Source organism: Typha angustifolia, chromosome 3 (assembly GCF_048772165.1).
Source record: "Typha angustifolia cultivar Huaian chromosome 3, ASM4877216v1, whole genome shotgun sequence".
Taxonomy (NCBI): domain Eukaryota; kingdom Viridiplantae; phylum Streptophyta; class Magnoliopsida; order Poales; family Typhaceae; genus Typha; species Typha angustifolia.
The window spans coordinates 7,943,157-7,960,952 of record NC_133241.1 but is presented as its reverse complement, the minus strand read 5'-3'; the positions used below and the strand labels follow the sequence as shown (position 1 = coordinate 7,960,952).

At 38.7% G+C, this 17,796-nt stretch overlaps 5 protein-coding genes and 1 non-coding gene across 6 annotated transcripts; 3 read left to right on the top strand and 3 right to left on the bottom strand.

Moving 5' to 3' along the window:
* Positions 1 to 98: 98 nt before the first annotated feature.
* On the top strand, positions 99 to 1,553 carry LOC140758266 (transcription factor bHLH95). The gene is made up of 3 exons (XM_073094360.1): positions 99 to 425; positions 859 to 1,275; positions 1,377 to 1,553. The coding sequence occupies exons 1-3, from the start codon at positions 99 to 101 to the stop codon at positions 1,470 to 1,472; spliced, it is 840 nt and encodes a 279-aa protein (XP_072950461.1). The 3' UTR covers positions 1,473 to 1,553.
* Positions 1,554 to 2,185: 632 nt separating this feature from the next.
* Positions 2,186 to 4,350, bottom strand: LOC140780157 (small ribosomal subunit protein eS10z-like). Its single transcript, XM_073125545.1, has 5 exons — positions 4,242 to 4,350; positions 4,114 to 4,162; positions 3,757 to 4,039; positions 3,505 to 3,640; positions 2,186 to 2,558 (listed from the first exon to the last, which is right to left on the bottom strand). Exons 1-5 carry the CDS (start codon positions 4,242 to 4,244, stop codon positions 2,487 to 2,489), a joined length of 543 nt encoding a protein of 180 aa, XP_072981646.1. The 5' UTR covers positions 4,245 to 4,350; the 3' UTR covers positions 2,186 to 2,486.
* Positions 4,351 to 5,395: 1,045 nt separating this feature from the next.
* On the top strand, positions 5,396 to 5,594 carry LOC140758551 (U2 spliceosomal RNA). The gene has a single exon (XR_012104132.1). It is a non-coding gene; the product is annotated as a U2 spliceosomal RNA (small nuclear RNA).
* A 74-nt stretch (positions 5,595 to 5,668) lies between these two features.
* Positions 5,669 to 8,472, bottom strand: LOC140780218 (PI-PLC X domain-containing protein At5g67130). Its single transcript, XM_073125628.1, has 8 exons — positions 8,291 to 8,472; positions 8,092 to 8,214; positions 7,849 to 7,986; positions 6,969 to 7,067; positions 6,584 to 6,887; positions 6,280 to 6,503; positions 6,115 to 6,201; positions 5,669 to 6,034 (listed from the first exon to the last, which is right to left on the bottom strand). The coding sequence occupies exons 1-8, from the start codon at positions 8,354 to 8,356 to the stop codon at positions 5,870 to 5,872; spliced, it is 1,206 nt and encodes a 401-aa protein (XP_072981729.1). The 5' UTR covers positions 8,357 to 8,472; the 3' UTR covers positions 5,669 to 5,869.
* A 3,614-nt stretch (positions 8,473 to 12,086) lies between these two features.
* On the top strand, positions 12,087 to 14,312 carry LOC140780237 (uncharacterized). Its single transcript, XM_073125651.1, has 3 exons — positions 12,087 to 12,696; positions 13,208 to 13,393; positions 13,497 to 14,312. The coding sequence occupies exons 1-3, from the start codon at positions 12,211 to 12,213 to the stop codon at positions 13,782 to 13,784; spliced, it is 960 nt and encodes a 319-aa protein (XP_072981752.1). The 5' UTR covers positions 12,087 to 12,210; the 3' UTR covers positions 13,785 to 14,312.
* A 2,834-nt stretch (positions 14,313 to 17,146) lies between these two features.
* LOC140758265 (protein RALF-like 34) lies at positions 17,147 to 17,654 on the bottom strand. The gene is made up of 2 exons (XM_073094358.1): positions 17,275 to 17,654; positions 17,147 to 17,186 (listed from the first exon to the last, which is right to left on the bottom strand). The coding sequence occupies exons 1-2, from the start codon at positions 17,652 to 17,654 to the stop codon at positions 17,147 to 17,149; spliced, it is 420 nt and encodes a 139-aa protein (XP_072950459.1).
* Between the last annotated feature and the right edge of the window lie 142 nt (positions 17,655 to 17,796).

Genomic DNA, 17,796 nt, shown 5'->3' with positions numbered 1-17,796 from the left:
CTTTTTAAACCCCCTTACCCTCTCTCCATTCCTATCTATTTATTCCCAGATTTTTCTTTTTTTTTCTTCCGTTTATACTCTTATTTTATCTCTTCGTAATGTCTCAGGAAGGCGATGGTTGTGCAGAAGGGCAAGTGGGGCTCCTCTGGGATGTACAACCATGGGTCTTCTGTAACTCTGATAACTCTGGCGGAATAGGTATTGGCCCATTGGCAAGCACAAGGCCGCTCGAATCGAGCACAAATAGCCCTAGTGGCTTGAAAGCTGCATCAAAGAGCTCTTCCTCAAAGGGTGGAGTGAACGAGACTAAAGGCGGCGGCGAATCCGACCATGAGATACATATATGGACAGAGAGGGAGAGGAGGAAGAAGATGAGGAACATGTTCTCTAGTCTTCATGCTCTTCTTCCTCAACTACCTCCTAAGGTAACTTTGTTTTTTAATATATATAAAATTTTATTTTTTATTAATATAATTAAATTGTTCTTTCAAAGTTAATAGAAGTAAGATAGGAATTTACTATGGCATGGAATAACCCTAGTTCTTGTTATTGTTCTTGTAATTCCTTGTGATAAGGAAGGTGTCCTATTTTGGACTACTTGGTGAGCGAGAAAGAATCTATTGGTTCATAAATTCATGCATGCAAACCAATTTATGCACAAGGTGACTACCCAATTTAGACTGATAGATGGGACCAAGTCCGGTCAAAATTTGCATTTAAAGCTATGTCAGGAGTTTCTAATTACATATGCAATAAATGCTTGGAATCTTGCTCTTACTCGCTCTTCCTTATCATTGGATAGCATATAATTCAGTGCAAAATTCTTATAATTTGTTCCATTTTCTTATCCTTGACAAGGCTGATAAATCCACCATAGTAGACGAAGCAGTGAACTACATCAAGAGCCTGCAACAAACCCTACAAAGGCTTCAGAAACAAAAGCTAGACCGACTCCGTGGCATAATTTCCGACGATCCCTCATCGTCGATTGTGACTCGAGAGATGTTCATGGCTGATCAGGCCATGAATTGGTCGGCGATGAGCTCTCCGTCAACGGTTTCAGTCCCCCAGCTTCCACATTGCTTCCAGACATGGTCATCCCCTAATGTAGTGCTAAGTGTGACCGGTGAGGATGCACACATAAGCATCTGCGCCACCAAAAAATCGGGCATCTTCACGACCATCCTCTATGTGTTAGAGAAGCATAAGCTTGAAGTGGTCTCAGCTCATGTGACGTCTGATTGCTTGAGGGTCATGTGTATGATCCATGCCCATGTAAGATTCTAAAAGCTACATCTCTAAATTTATTCAGATGTAATAGATTGAAATATATATATGATACTAATGGCTTGTTTGGTTTTGTGGATTGTAAATAGGCAAGTGGAGTTTCTGAGCACTTTCCTGAGACACTGGCGATTGAAGGGATATACAAATTAGCAGTGGGAGAGATTATCCTGTGGCTGTCTGCATGATATGTTGTGGCTAAATCAAGTGTTGGCATAAGTTGTCTTTTCTTCAGAGGCTTTCTTTCGAGTGATGGTGTAGAGGGGCAAGTCTTGGAACTCTTCTCATTAGGATTTATTTCAAGATTTCTTTCGAGTCTTCAAAGTTCATAGTGGTGTGTTTGGGGTGTAGATTTATGGATGAGAGGAAGAAAAACATATTTCAAGTTTCTTGGGTATTTATTTCACAATTTAGTCTCTTTATATCAGTTTCTCTCGTTTTTCTCTCTTTGTTCTATTGAGTAAACTATAGTTTAATCTCTGTGGCATGACCCAATTTTCACTTAATCCTATGTATTTTAATTTAAGCATTTAACTCCTTATGTGATCAAACCAAGTTACAGTTGTTAAACAAAATAAGATAACGATAAAAAGAATTCAATCATTTAGCAATTTATTATTGAAAAAAATATTAGCACCAATGATGGTAGAAATAGTTTGTATACTAGAGTTCATTACGTGTGATTAATTTTAAATTCTCTAAGAGCCATATTTCTTGTTCACAGGGGATGAGATGTTTATATAGTTTAAAGAGGGCATAATTAATATTATTTCTTTATTCTTGGCCAACCTCCCTAATGCGTTTTTGGATCTAGAGAAGTTGGTAAAAGAATATCTTGAGTCGAGGCTGTGTAACAGAAAGATTTAGGAACACTCGCAGTCGTGTTAAGAAACTACCGAAATGAAAAGAAACATTTATGTTGACGAAGTGTTAACAGCATCATTATAACATTAAGGCCCTACTCGAGATAATAGTCTCTTCAGGAATATCAACAAAAACCTTCCCAGCCAATTGCAACTCTCCACAAAATTAGAAGAAAACTAGTGACAAGAATTTTTCAACATATAGATATGCCCACAAAAATTAACTCATTCTTGGAAGCAAAACTACATTAAATAAAAAAACCTCCCACTACAACAAAATGTTTGATGAGGTTATGAGCATGTGAAGCAGCAGTGAAATAAAAATGACTCAGACTAGATTCACTCCATGGAGGATGTTGGACCTGCCCCAAAGCTGCCGCCACCGCGACCGAAGCCAGGCCTACCAGAACCCTGTATAATTTCAGAAAGGAAGAATACATTAGAAATGATGTGATAGCAAAGAGCCAAAGATATCTGATAAGTAGTAATGTTACACAAATACTGTCAGGAGAGGCCGACAGATGAAAACAAATATAAGGATAGCTTCTGTAGAGAAGGGTTGAGTTGTTACTTTGGAAGGAAAAAGGCTTTTACATCCACTTATAAAATGATTCAGAACCCATGCATGCTGAATCTATCCAGGTAGGCAAGTAATTTCCCAGGACATGGCAAGGAAGTGCTCCAAATATTCGTTGCAATAAAAGATACACATTCGAAACCCAAGCAAAAGGGGATTCTGTAGAAAGCATTACATTATGGCCCCATAGCCTCTTGAGAAGGATGTGAATATCCAAAAGAATAACTATAAACATGACTAGACTAAAACTAATAACTTTAAACTCCTCCATAGACCATAGCCTAATATCCTCAGGCCCACATCAAACCATTCATGATGGTAAAGAACTAAAGGACTGATTGGCTTGAAAACATCATGGCACACCTCACCTTACATGGCAAATAGGTGAGAAACTTCAAAAGAATAAAACACACTTACAATTTAGTTGGATGAGAGACATTTTTAGGTCTATATCCATAATAATTCGTTTTGTAATTCACCAAGCATCAGTTCTGTTACCTACGCGTTCTCAAACACAAACTCCAAGACACTTTTAACTTGAGAATTCAGAATTATATACTAGGATAAACTGTTAGCATATATTACATATAACTCGCAGGAGAGGAAATTAAATACTAGGATAGCAATGTAGGTAACACAATACCAATCAAGTTTAACAAAGAATATTAATAGCCAGATTTGCAAAATAAAAATCAAAGCATTCATTTACACAGCAGCAATAACATCTCTTACCAGATACTAACCAAAAAAATTACAAGTATAAGAACGAAAAATACGTACCCTGAAGGACGGTTGAAACTCCGGAGGCGCGCCGCTCTTTTCACCTCCAAAATCACCAGGAGCACCTCGAGGACCTCCACGATACCCATCTCTATCTCCAAACCTTGGCCTATCGCCTTCAAATCGAGGCGGACCCCTACAAAAACACCATTTTGCAACAACCAATCGATAAGGCTTCACGAAATAGTATATAAGTAAGAATATTCCATACAAAATCAAAATTTTCAAGCGCATAACACCAAAGCCACGTACCTTGGGCGATCACCGGGAGGCCCAGATCCGAATGGCCTGGAAGGCGGCTTCGCCGACTTCTTCAGTGTGGCTGGAACGATCTCCGATGGGAGATTGAGATAAGTACGAAGGTGCTCGATGCCATCGTTGGTGAGATACCAGTAGTAGTACTGCCACGCAAAGGTCTCCCTCACGTACTCCTTCGACTTAAAGCTTTGCATCAGCTTAATCACCTGGAGATTCGGCACATCGATCTGCGGATGCTTCGCGAGGTTGTAATCCTTCTTCGCGTACAACACTCCCTCTGCAATTGCCACACAGATTTGTAAATCCTAACACTAGGAATCGAGATGAAGTGGAGCGGAAAAGGAGGCGGACCTTGGAAGAGGTATTTGCAGATCTCATGGCGATTCTTCTTCGGGATGATCTGAGAGAGAGAGGAGGACGAGATCGTTAGGGGTTCAGGTTAGCATTTAGAGGAGAAGACAAAAGCATAGATTGCTTACCATGGTGATGGATTCGAGCGGCAGGAGAGCCCGATAGCAAGGGTAGAGAAGAGGAGGAGAACCCTAGGGTTTGGTGTGGGTGTGAGTTTATATAGGTGCGACGGTGATCTCGGAGAGTAGCGTTGGGCCACTGGATTGAATTGATCACAGATTTCGGGTCGGGTTAAAGATCATCCAATTTTGCAAATGGATCCACTATAAGAGCAACAAGCCACATAATTACGGTTTAGCCAAATGCACCACTGGAGCTGATCAAATTACCCAGCCCGCTCATGCCCAGCTCGACCCGGCCCAATCATAGTTGGGCTCGGCCTAGTCTGAACTACTAACAAGTGGCACGGGCAGTCCTTTGCCCGCACAGCCCGGCTCTGAAGCCGCCTTGTCGGCTTGATCAGGAAGCCCGAAGGAAAGCCCACCCACCCATAAGCTTGACTCGAGCTACAATAAAACCCAATCACATTTTAAATATTTTTTAAAACCCAACTCTCCCATTGACCGGCCCGCTAGAAATATACACTACTAAAAATAATTTTTAACAGATTTTTTTTTTCTAAAAACATCGAGCAAAGAAAATATCTTTTTTGAAATAAGCCTAACAGGCCTGCTCCGCCCGACATGACCCACTCTCTCATAGGCCGACGAACAATAACAGATTAAACTTTTCTAGTTCGGTCTGAACCCAATTTGATCCACTTACTAATCACCTCTATATATTACAAAGAAACCATAATTAAAGAACGGAGATGAGCTTTCTAGAGAAGAAAATATATTACCTCCCATTTTGGAAGAAAGTTTATAAACTTATAAATTTATTATTATCAATCGATCCATTAGAACTTGATACATACGGAATAGATAAAATAGATATTATAGCCTTGAATACAAGCTCTACTGTTAAAAATAGACTAAAAGACAATGGGATAAAGTATCAAGTATGTAAATGCGAGTCAAATTCAACAGTGACACATCTCGGAGATGATATCCACAATGCCACATGGGTCCGGCAAATTCAAGAGTCACAACCTAATTAAATATGTAAACGCGGGTACACAAAAACCAATTAGTCTAGTGTATTTTAGTCCCACATCGACAAACTTCGAGAGTCGAGGCCATGCAGCGCCTACTTAAGTGAACGCACCGCATCAATAAAACTCATACCTTTCTCGGCCTTTTGGCTAAGATCAAGTGTAGTATCTGTTCTTATCAGTTTAATATCTGATACGTGGGCCATCGGCCCACCACGATATTAAATTAATTTCTTTTGGGGGAGGGTCCACCTCACAGTAGCTTGCTACTGGGGCCCTCAAGCGTCGCCCATGCGTTGCACTACTGCGCGGGCCTGGCGCACCCCTTCCAAAACTAAATGTAAGCCTAGCAATCCTCTTGGGCCTGGCCAAAGCCCAATTCTAATTTCACAACGGATGGTATTGGAAATTTGATCCTTTACTTTGTAGCTAGTATTTATTTGTTTGGCAAATGTGAACAGAGAGCTACACCATACGATTGCTGTAGAAAAAGACTAAGAATAGCCTATTTATGTTCTTAAAGGAGCTTATTCGCATCACTAGTCTTTGACATTGGGCTAGAATGAATAAACTATGAACAAAGTGAAGAAAAAGGAGACTCAATTACAAGCAGAAGAACAGTAGCAGTACAATGGTGGAAGCCACCTTCAAGTGATGGTGTAATAGTGAACTTGAAAGCGTAGAAGCAAGTGAGGTATCTTGTATTGCACCAGATGGTGCAGGCCCTGCTTTAGGTGGCTCGTTGCATGTGCCAAAGGCAGCATTAACCTGATCAAAATCATCTTTTATAATGAGTAAGAGATCAAGCGCATTATTTTGTCGTTCTTTTATAATGAATGAGACATTACCTTGCAATAGGCTATGTTGTTGCATCCACAAACTAGGTGGCCATTTGCTATGTCTGTAGCTTCTGGGGATCCTCCTCCATTACTTCTCTGTATCAGATACATAAAAAGTGTTTACACCAAAGAAATTATTGGTCAAATGTGGTTTCAATTTATTTTTTCTGTTACCTTGTAAAAGTCGACGGCTATGAAGTTAGCCCAGCGATTGGCCGACAAATTGTGGCAAGTGTTCAGCATGTTCACAAGCGGTGCTGAGTTGACCTTGCAGGCAGTCGCAAAGTCTGGATTATCCGGGAAATAGTTCATCAAGACGAGTGATCTTGATAGGGTGTTCATCGGTGCCGACTCAGCACGGTTTGGGCACAAACCCTGTTTCATTCCATCCTTTCCGTCTGCAATACATAATGCATGATGATCAGCAGGACAGCAAATGCTGCGAAGATTGTTAATAAAGCAATAATGAACTTCATACATTGGTTTTCCACGACATATCTCCACTCGTAGGCGATGCCCTCTGTAGACTCTTTGCTCGATTTCGACGTGAACACAACTAGTCGCTGATTCTTATTAATCATGTCACTGAGCAAAGGCCAGTTGCCACCATTCTTGGGCATTCGGGACACCGGGAACCAATATTTCCTGAGGCCTGCAGCGTTAAACACTTTCGTGAGACCCATGGGGGATTTGACATAGTCTTCGATAAATATTGTGATGACTTCAGAGGGGTTTGCTGCAAGGAAATTTTGAATTTCTTTGAGCACATTGATGGCGGGTTGCTGATCAAGAATGAACTTGTATTAGTGGGAGATATACAAACATGTGTAACATTGTGGAAAAAATTCTGTTCAGGATCTTACGAAGGCCGTGAAGTTGTAACAATTGCCACCAAAGGAATGGCACAACCAGATATCGTTGTCGAAGTCATACATATCAAGCATTAATCCTCGAACTCCATTCTGCATTCATGATGAAGCTACTAGATTACAAATTTGCATATTGTAGTAACTAGTGCTAAAGATTGGACAAAAGAAATAGTCAAATAACTTAGGATGACAATTTTTTCTGACGTGCTACTTACAGATGAACAAGTCACAATGTAATAACATAGAATTATAATTGTTTGATATACTTACTTGTCGAGCAAAATGGTAGTAATGCTATGACATGCATACTACCATAAGCAAATATTATTACTAATATATTCAATAAAGCCAGCCTATACATAAAACATTCTATCAGAGTTAACAAAACCTTGGAATTAGTTGAGAGCATATCCTTTCGAAGTTCATATTAAGAGATTAGTGTATCAAATGCATTCCAATGCACAATCCTAGTGAATAACTCAAGCGATCAGACATTCAAATGCCATTCGAATTTTGAAATGTACTATTTGAACGTTGCACTGCAGCTTCACATGATCTATTAGATGTATACCGGTCCCCACTGTCCTACAAATGTGCAACGGTACAACTTATTCTGCAAAGAGAACAAGGATAAGTTTATCCAATTCCAGGTATGCTATATATCTTTTAGTAATCCGCTACTTATTCTGAAACCAGACTATTATTATATGAGGCGCGCACGCTAAGGTTACATATTCTTTTCAGCTACTCCAACAGAAAACCTCCTTATTATACGCAAAAGCAAAAGTGACGGATAACAACCCCCCGCCCCGTTATCCACCTCACACCCGCATCAAAATTCGCGCTTATCCTAGAGAGAGAGAGAGAAGCGTACATTGAGCTGGGCCATGATGGAGTCCTGCTGGTTCCTAGGGGCAACATTGGGAATTCCAGTCAAGGAGTCCAGGTTTAGCACGGCGAAAGAGTTGTGGGTCGTGAGCCAAGCGTACCGGTTGAAGGGCAAATCGGTCCCCTGCAAAAAATTACAGCAGCAGAGATAGCTGCCCAAATTACACTTACTACCCCGCAAATACCCTACAAAAGAAAAACCTAGAGGAGGTATTCAATCGATCTGGACCTTCGTTTTGGGATCGGCCGGCCGGATCCGAGTACACCTCGGCCGGAGGTCGCTGCTCGCCAGGCACGTCTCGCAATGTAGCCCCGAGTCGCAGTTCGAGTCGACCAAGCACGTCCCTCCTATCTGTGGACATGACGAGGATAAGTTGGAGTATAGCGATCAAAGACGGGAATAAGGGAGAGGAGAATAAGTACCGAACCTTGGATGACGCAGCCGGAATAGTTAACCCGAGAAGTAGAACGAGCAAAGGTAGATATCTCTCCATCGGATAGTGGGATAAGTTTGGGTTTTATTCTCCTAAAACTAGGAGGTTGAGAAGTTCGAGCAGACTGGGAGAATAGGGATAGCTTCTTCTCGGAATAAGTAGAGTTTGGGAATATCTGACGGTCGGCGGATATATATATACAAGTGTGACGTGACTATAATAATACAAATAATTATGTTTAAAGTTTAAACTAACAGTTTCTTTTAATAACTGAGAGGGTCTAATTAAGATAATTTTCTTCTTACTGAAAAGAAAATGGCAGATAGTTGAGTTTTAATCGGGTGGTATTTTTCTTTATTTATTTCTTGTAGGGTTAAACGTTTTAGTCATGTGGGAATACAAAGTCATCAACTGCATTATTAAATTATTGGCACAGTCGATGTCAGCATTAGTGTTTTGATTGTGTCCTTTAATGTAAAGTTAAAGGAGAATCTTTGTCTTCTTTGGATCTTTTAATTGTCCATTACTTCAGGTAGAACCATTATAAACTTTATTAGGGTTAATAAGGACTGGAGGCCCAAATTAATTATGGGCCGGGCTAAACTGGACAGCATCCAATTAATTGTAGGTTTCTTTTGTGTGTGCATGTATGTAGTAATACCCTTCTAGAAAATCTCTTATTTACATATATACCCCTCTAATGTTGATATTTCCTTTTTTTTTTTAGAACTTTACAAATCACACCCTATATTTTATCTATTTTATGATTCACACCTCCTGTCTTTTAAGGCTTTTATAACTTAACCGTTACTTTTTACCTATAATTCTCATTTAATACCATATGTTAATTTAAACGGTACCATCAAATAAATATTTTGTTATAATATATGAAATAATTTGTACATACCTAAATTACTTATAACTTCTTCAGAGAAGAAACAGAGAGGAGAAAAAATAGTGGTCAGAGTATTATAGTAATTTAGTTAATATCAGTTTATTAAAATAACATCAGGATGTTAAATGAGAATAAAATGAATGGTTGAGTTATAAAATTATTAAAGACGGAATGTGAATCATAAAATAAGAGACAATCAAAGGTGAGAGCAAATAAGAGACTTTCGAAGCGGTGCACCGAAAATTAAAAAAAAGGGCTTAGTTGTAACTGTCATGCAATAGTATTTATGTTACATAATATGAGAAGACAAACAGTGAAGTACACTGGTTGGAATATAGCTGGTAATTAGTGGAGTGGATTAAGAGTAGCAGCTGTCAAAGTGATCAAATTAGGTCAGGTTTGGTCAGGTGTGGTGTGCCAGAGTGGGAGACATCTGGAGTGGCTTCTTCCTGCCAACTTCTTGTCCATGGTTTGCTTGGATAGCTGGTATGATTTGGGTGTTTGACCCTTAGATTGAATGCTTATTTGTTTGGTTGGTGAGCAAACAGTATGAAGGGTTAATTATAATTAGATCATCTAAATTATTATTTTTATCTTGATCCTCTTATTTAATTTTTATAATAGTTCAACCCCTAACAGTGTTAATCAAAAAGATTAACTAGGTGATTATCAATGGGATGGTTTATGTGATTTAGATGGTCTAGCTACTATATTCTCTCTAAATGTAACATATATGATTAATCTTAATTATGATAATGACTTTCATAATTTAAAAAAAAAGGGTTTTAGCTATCTAATTTATTTTTTAAACGATTTCTCTCAAGAGGTTTTTTATTTAATATTTTATCAGATGTTTGGTTGCTATCGATGATAGTATTCCTAGTTATATAATGCTAATTTAAATTAATTTAACTCATATATCGACAAGAAGGAAGCAGTCTCGTGTCTCCCAAATCTATCTACTAAACAAGACTTCCAGTGTACTTAAACAACTACAATCCAGTAAATAATGTGGTTAATTACATTTAGATCTGGGGGAAAACTATTCTTTTGTAGGTCCCAAATGGAATCTAGATCTTAGTTTACTTACTCCCTCCCACGTTATGCTTGCACTTATCCATATGAACTCTTCACGAGTTGGGCCCCACGTGCCACACTTCGTTAACTAGTTCACATTAATTAGATTATGTTAAGCTATATCATAATAGTTATTCTTAATCTTGTCATGGTGTTAATAGAAACTATTAAATAATTATTATACTATTAATTTTATTTTTATATAAAAAAAATAACAATAAAATAGTTCTTAAATGACCTAAAATTAAACACGTAAGGAAGTGGCATTTGGGAGCATCAACGTGTCAGAAAAATAAACCACGAGATCTATATAAAAAAAGGTTAAATAGTTTAAGAAGTTAAGTATAATTAACTCTAATATTAATTCATTTGTAATTAAAGAAATAAACCACCGCCGGCAGTGGGACGTTGTGTACACGTAACTGCTAATGTAGTCCAAAGGAGTACATTTAAGAATTCGCTCTATGTGCGTGCCCACTGGCCACGCGGTTTTGGATCAAAACTTGTAGGGGTATTATTGTCATTTCATTATGATTTAATAATAGTACATCACTCCGGAGCAATATGAATCGGATACGTTAGACTAAGACCTAATTCAAAAAGACATAGAAAAAATATATGATACGATGATAATTTAAAACTAAACTCTATAATATCACGGTACATAATAATTCACTCAATAAATTTTAGAATATAATAGAAGTAGAATATAGACAATATTACTTGTATTATAGTAATTTTGAGCTTTATCGAACCTACTTAATAAAGCCGGCTCATGATTAAGCTTGGCTTGAAATTATTTTTGAGCTTTGAAGTGTAAGCTTTGCACAACTAATTTTCGAGTTGAGTTGACCTTATCGAGCCTGCTTGATTATTTTGACAGTCTTACTTCTCTCTCTATTGTCTTCTTCAAAATATTGATTAGACTTCTTCGGATCGGTGGCTTATTGCGGCTCGCTATCTTCACTGTCATCGGATCCACATATGCTTTTCCACCTTCTCCGCTGCCATTTTGCACCACTATCATTGCCTTTCCCCTTTGCTGTCATCTTAGATTTGTCACTGTGCCTATTGTATCCACTCCTTACCTCTCTTATTACCACTGCCTCTTTCTCTTTGTCGGTCATAGTCATAGTCACAGTCATCTTCATAGTTGCCATCACTATCATCGTTGTTGCCCGCATAGTTGCAACAACCTCACTATTGGTGTTATTTTTTCTTCTTCCTTCTCCTCTGTTCAATATAGATTTGTTGTGTTGAATGCTTCAAACGATGGCTCGAAGTTATAGTGCACTTTATTTGCCCATTTTTCTTCACTATTTGGGATTGATACAATGTGTTATTTGTTGTGTTGATGTCCGCCAAATTTTAGGGCTCGTCCAAATTAGCTCCTCATTTTTTTCGTGTCTTAGCTTTGTATTATGTTGATTATAATTTTTTAGTTAAAATGAATGATATCTTTCTTACGAGCTTTCACCTGAAAAAAAAAAAACAGGTTTGTCAATAATATATAAAGTAAATTATATTTTTCACCCTATAACTAACTATAAACTATGCACGATTTTAATATTCTACCGTATCTATACATCTTTCTATATTCCACTATATCAAATTAAAATAAGTTGCATGGAATTAGGATAAAATAATAATAATAAACTGAAATCTTTGGATACCTGGGTGAGATGATCTTAGCCAGCTAAGAAATGAACTGTACCTGATTCACCGGCACGTGCCTTCCTGGCTCCGAAGTCTTAACAATAAGAATAAAATAAAACTTCATATCGGTCCTCGTCTAATATTATATCAAATCTAACGGTGGAAATGAAAATTTTCCAATGAAAACACCCATTGATTGAGGCGTGGGCGAGCACTCAAAGAACAAAGCCAGAGACATATAAAAGGGGATCACGAACTCTTTCAGGCAAATCAACAAACACCAGAGATGCACGCGAAGACCGACTCCGAGGTCACCAGCCTCGCCCCCTCCTCCCCGCCTCGCCCCGTCTACTACGTCCAGAGCCCGTCCCGTGACTCCCACGATGGCGAGAAGACCACCACCTCCTTCCATTCCACCCCGATCCTCTCCCCCGCCGGCTCGCCGCCGCACTCCCACTCCTCCGTCGGCCGCCACTCGCGCGAGTCGTCCTCGAGCCGCTTCTCCGGGTCGATCAAGCCCAACTCGAGTAAGGTGAACCCGAATGGCGACGTGGGCCGGGGAGGGAGGGGCCGTGGCAAGGGGGGGAAGGGGTGGAAGGAATGCGCGGTTATCGAGGAGGAGGGGCTCCTCGAGGAAGGCGAGGAGAGGAAGGGGCTGCCGAGAAGGTGCTACGTGCTGGGATTCGTGTTGGCTTTCTTCGTCTTGTTCTTCTTCTTCGCACTTATCCTTTGGGGGGCGAGTCATAACCAGAGGCCGGTGATTACCATGCATGTGAGTAATAATTACTCTTACTTTTTGGGTTTTCTCTGCATATTGCCATCGCCTACATAATTACATTCTCATAATTTTACTGAAATCTCCCTTCATTTTTCAGATATTTCGCTTGCATGAAAAACCAAAATTATTTTTCAATTTTGCAGGATCGTGCATGTGCGACTTTCGTTTTTATTGTATACAAAATGAAATAAGAAATGGGTAATGCTGCAAAACTAAAAAAATAAATAAATTATTTTAATCTATTTTCGATCAAAAACTCTAGCACTTTTTTTTGAATTTAAAAATCTACGAATTAATTAACCTCTTCTTTTAAGATGAATCTACAAATTAACAAAATAGCCTCTCCTTTTTGATATATTTGTGAGATATGATATATATTTCGGAGTGTTCTGTCTCTAGAAAAACTAAAAGAAGGAGGTGTTTCGTAATAACGCTAAAATGTTGGTAGTGATATGAAAAACCAAAAAAGATAATGACTGATGTAATTTTTCTATATTTATGACAGAGTATAAAATTTGAGAACTTTATAATCCAAGCCGGCATCGACGCCTCTCTCGTCCCCACCGGGCTCGCGACGGTGAATTCGACCGTTAAGCTCACATTCCGCAACACCGGAAGCTTCTTCGGCGTCCACGTCACCTCCACCCCTCTCGAGCTCTTCTACTCCCAGCTCACCATGGCCACTGGAAACGTAATTAACCGCCTCATTACTCCACCACTCCTATGATCCTATCTACTCCTCTCGCTTAAATAATTTACTCTTCTTCTTCTTCTTCTTTGCTATCTTCTTGTAGATTGGCAAGTTCTACCAGACCAGGAAGAGTCAGAGGAATCTGAGTGTGGTGGTGTTGGGCAACAAGGTGCCTCTCTATGGTGGTGGGTCGAGTCTAAGTAGCACACCTGGGAAGGCTCTTAGTGTTCCAATCCCATTGACGCTTAGCTTCAGAGTGAGATCAAGAGCTTATGTTCTCGGGAAGCTGGTCAAGCCCAAGTTCTACACCAACATCCAGTGCTCAGTGGAGTTGGACCAGAGCAAGATGAACAAGCCAGTCTCCCTCAAGAAGGCTTGCCAGTATAGCTAAAGTTAGCAGAGAAGAATGGGCATATGGCATCTGTCCTTTTCTTGGATTAGTAATCATATAGCTGTAGAAAGAACAAATTACATGCATGCATGGTCTGTCTCTTTGAAAAGTTTTCTTTCATTTCTTTGGGCAAATGAGGGAGACAGCTGTGGGTTGCTTCAATGAGGCCAGGGGTTGGAAGGTATGACTTTTGGGCAGAGGGGGTAGAGGAGGGCATTGAATGAGAGAGTCGTGATAATAAAGTGAGAGTTTTTAATTTTTTTTAATATATATATATGTATCCATTTTTTTGACTTTTGAGTTTAGAAAGTTTATAATGTAGTTTAGTTTGGATTCAGATCTGTGGGGCAGAGTAGAGTCATGCATCCATTATTGGTTTTATATATGGAGATGTTGATGGTTAAACAAATTAAGGACGTTGTTATTAGTGTGGTGATGTGTTCATCTAATGTAAGCTTGTGTTGAGAATATTTTGAAATGGTCACCATAGCAGAGGTAAGAGAGAGAACTAGTGCTATTTTTTTACGAGGGTTGATTACAGTTTTATCTATTAAAAATGGTTAATTAAGTTCTTCTGTTATAGTCTACCATTAGGGTTTCAAAATTAGACCAACATGCCCTCTTCTTCAAGCTATTGAGAAATCTTTCTCCTAAATATAAACCTCCTGGTTTGAATATCTTAAGACTCCCTTTCCAGTTTCCATGCTATGAATTCAGAACTTCGAACTTTTCTTTCTTCTCCCATTGGATGCATTTTGGGGTATAGCAGTCAATTAACACCATTATTTAGAATAGTTTATGAGGGTCAACTCAATCTTTCTCTTTATTAAACTTTGTCATTATCAATTCACATTCTGACGATTGAAATGTGTTGAAACTTCAACTGTGGATTCCAGTCCCTTCCACAAGTTCTCAAGGCAGTCCCCATTCATTCCTGTGACCTTGCTCGTTTCCATCTAGATGTTCTGATTATGCTAATTACCTCCATCTCTCCATCTCTGGCATCTAATTCTCCATTGGAATCTAAATGGGCACTTCACAGTGATGCATTAGAGTATCTACAGATATATAAATGCATCATCTACCTGACAATATATATACATATATATATAACAAAGGTTGGTCGGGGTGATCTTCTTATGCTCAGGTCTGGTTAGGATAGAATTAATACAACTATGAAGTGACGAGAGCCAAAGATGAGGCAAAGAGGCGAAGGCTCGCAAGAGGAAGCTATCGGAGATCCGCAGCTCATCATCGTCAAAGACACAGAGCATTCTCGTTCATCGTTGCCCCAGCCTAACAGAGTGGTGGCAGCAGCATAACATTCAGGGTAATTAATAATTAACCCTTCATGGTATTATTACCTCTGCCAGTTTGCTTCATTGAATAGATTTCATTAAGGTCATCTACCTGACGATTACTATTGATATAGTAGGGACATTAATGTGTGTGTCTCTCTCTCTTTTTTCAGCATCCTTTAGATGAATTAGAATATAAAAATCACCATTCTGGAGTAAGAAGTTGATGATGAAGAGGATTTGACCAAACCAGGCCCTTTTTTTTATATTTTTTATAAAAATAAATTGCTTTTCAAACTTATTATTAAATGAGGTCTAATTCATTGCAGCCCTAATAAAAATACTAAATTAATCAGCGTTTTTAATAATGCTAATCAGTTCAGCGTTTTTATCTCTATACAATTTTTTTTTCTTTAACTGCTAAAAAATTAAATTAAAAAAAAAATTACACACATAAAACGATGAATTGTTCAGCGTTATAGGACCAGACAAATACACAAAACTGATTAATATATTTTTAGGAATAAAACGTCGATTAGTTCAACATTTTTATTATGGTTACAATAAATTAGACTCTATTTAGTACTAAATTTGAGGATTAATTTATTTCGGTAAAAAAAAAATTTAGAATAAAATTAGTTTGGCCAATAACTCAACGGTGAAGATGAAATGCGGCAAGATGAAGAGGTAAGTGGTTCCTGCTTCAGAAACAATACTGATTTACTTGCCAAAAGAAACAACAACATCCTTAAACGTTGAACTATACTTAGATCATCTAGCTTGGGTTCTTATGACATGCTCACAATTATCTGCTCATAGTTACTTCCCTATTTCAACATCCTTTGACCCCTTAATTGTAACACTTCGGGCGTTTGGGACCTATATGCACTTGTTTTTCAACACATTAAGCAATAATGATGAAAATTTGGATATGAATTTACAATCGAAGTCCTTAGCACGACGACGATAGATAACTCATCATATGTAGCGTCACCAAACATGTATAAACGATATTATTACTAGTTAGCAGTGATTAACAAGTCATGTATTGAAGATAGGCCTCTTGATCCTAAATCTTGTTATAAATTACAATTTGACATTGGGCACCGCTGACTCCTCCCTCAAGTTCTAAAATCTGTCACACTACTGTGATCTTGCTCGTTTCAAACTAGGTGATCTAATTATGCTACTAAGCTCCATGTTTGACATCTAGTTCTTTGTTGGAATCTAAAATAAAGATTGAACGGATTGAAAAAGTTAGTCTTTCACACCCAATAATAAAGGATTCTTCTAAAAGTTAAGAATTAGTAATCCTTCTTAGAGATCGAATAGATTCGGTATTATATATATACTAGGAAAGTAATAAAAGAAGAAGAAGAAGAAGAAGAATTCTTGCTTTTATCACTAAGGAGATGTGTGAGATGAAAGTCTAAATGGGAACTTCACTGTTAGAAGAATTGTGTGCATGAATAAGCTTTTCTTCTCATTGCCAAAATATGATCTAACTGTGCCAAAATAAACTGGTGTTAATTCTGGGAAGATATATTCTGACTAAATATAAATTCTCCATGGAATTGGGCTTTATGAGATCTCTGCTCAGTATCTTGGTAAGATCCTACGTGATTTCCTCTGATTCATCTCGATCGAGTAGCCTGTCATTTTAGATACTTTCCCAGTGGCGATCTCGGTGTAGCCAATGCTGAACAGTAGCCATTAAACACCATCTACTGCAGGTGGGACAGCAGCCATTAAACACCAATGGCCACTGAGTTTTGGTTGTCTTGATGGATTTTGGCGGCACTCGGAAAGAAATTTTTTATATTCTTGCCAAGAGAAGACACAAGAATAATGACAGAGTATGATGAAATTGGAAAAATATATCTTAAAGTGCAGTAGCTCTCACAAGGTGAGAGTATGTGACCCAGAAATTGGAAATGTTTTGCATTTCTTCTCTAAAGCCAACATCTCAAGTGTTCTTCCAACCTGAATCTAATGATAAGTTTTTTCTATCAGGCAGGAAGCAGAGCAAAGCATTAGAGAAGGCAATCCTGGTATTTGATCAACTTAACTAAATATAATCCCAACAAAATCAAGCACAAAACAACTACACAGCAATGCAAAGCACAGAAATCATAATCCAGAACCATATAGCAATAAAAAAAGAAGAGGTGGAATGACCAAAATGGCATCACCTCCTGCATCGAGTGATCGCAGAGCATCCCCTAGAGTAAGGGTGAACTGGTCCTTTAGCCTTGTAGCAGTTGTGGGTGTAGTAGGAACGACCAGAACGAGGAGGGCAGGGGACTCTATTAGCAGAGAGAGCACTGTAGGAGATGAAGTAATGCCTGCGATACCAAGACAGAGCTCTCCTATTGTTCTCATCACTGATCACATCTCCTAATCCATCAATGAGCTCTTCTTCCTCGTTGGGCTCTGAACCAAATGGGTATTTTGCCCACTCCATGATCTCCATTGTTTCATCTACTTGGGCATTGGCTAGAAGTGCTACATTGCAGCTGGAACAGAGGAGGAAGAGGAGGAGGAGGAGAGCAGAGAGGTGTGGAAGAGCCATTGATGTGTTTGCCAGAGAGAGAGAGAGAGAGAGAGAGAGAGAGAGAGAGAGAGAGAGGTGGTCAATTGGTCATGACTCATAGGATAAATAAAGTTAGCAGTACAAGTTTCACATGCTCATTGTTGGATTCTAGCGGGGTTTT

Bases quoted from the DNA above. Each gene is read 5' to 3' on its own strand.
- LOC140758266 (XM_073094360.1), top strand. From the start codon at position 99: ATGTCTCAGGAAGGCGATGGTTGTGCAGAAGGGCAAGTGGGGCTCCTC. The intron at 426-858 runs GTAACTTTGTTT...ATCCTTGACAAG, and splicing joins TTCCTCAACTACCTCCTAAG to GCTGATAAATCCACCATAGT. The intron at 1,276-1,376 runs GTAAGATTCTAA...GATTGTAAATAG, and splicing joins TGTGTATGATCCATGCCCAT to GCAAGTGGAGTTTCTGAGCA.
- LOC140780157 (XM_073125545.1), bottom strand. The intron at 4,040-4,113 runs GTCCGCCTCCTT...TGGCAATTGCAG, and splicing joins CTGCAAATACCTCTTCCAAG to AGGGAGTGTTGTACGCGAAG. The intron at 2,559-3,504 runs GTACGTATTTTT...GAAATTATACAG, and splicing joins AGTTTCAACCGTCCTTCAGG to GGTTCTGGTAGGCCTGGCTT.
- LOC140780218 (XM_073125628.1), bottom strand. From the start codon at position 8,356: ATGGAGAGATATCTACCTTTGCTCGTTCTACTTCTCGGGTTAACTATT. The intron at 7,987-8,091 runs GTCCAGATCGAT...AATTTTTTGCAG, and splicing joins CGGCCGATCCCAAAACGAAG to GGGACCGATTTGCCCTTCAA. The intron at 6,035-6,114 runs GTAATGTCTCAT...GATTTTGATCAG, and splicing joins ACAACATAGCCTATTGCAAG to GTTAATGCTGCCTTTGGCAC.
- LOC140780237 (XM_073125651.1), top strand. From the start codon at position 12,211: ATGCACGCGAAGACCGACTCCGAGGTCACCAGCCTCGCCCCCTCCTCC. The intron at 12,697-13,207 runs GTGAGTAATAAT...TATTTATGACAG, and splicing joins GGCCGGTGATTACCATGCAT to AGTATAAAATTTGAGAACTT. The intron at 13,394-13,496 runs GTAATTAACCGC...ATCTTCTTGTAG, and splicing joins TCACCATGGCCACTGGAAAC to ATTGGCAAGTTCTACCAGAC.
- LOC140758265 (XM_073094358.1), bottom strand. From the start codon at position 17,654: ATGGCTCTTCCACACCTCTCTGCTCTCCTCCTCCTCCTCTTCCTCCTC. The intron at 17,187-17,274 runs GTGATGCCATTT...ATTGCTGTGTAG, and splicing joins GCGATCACTCGATGCAGGAG to TTGTTTTGTGCTTGATTTTG.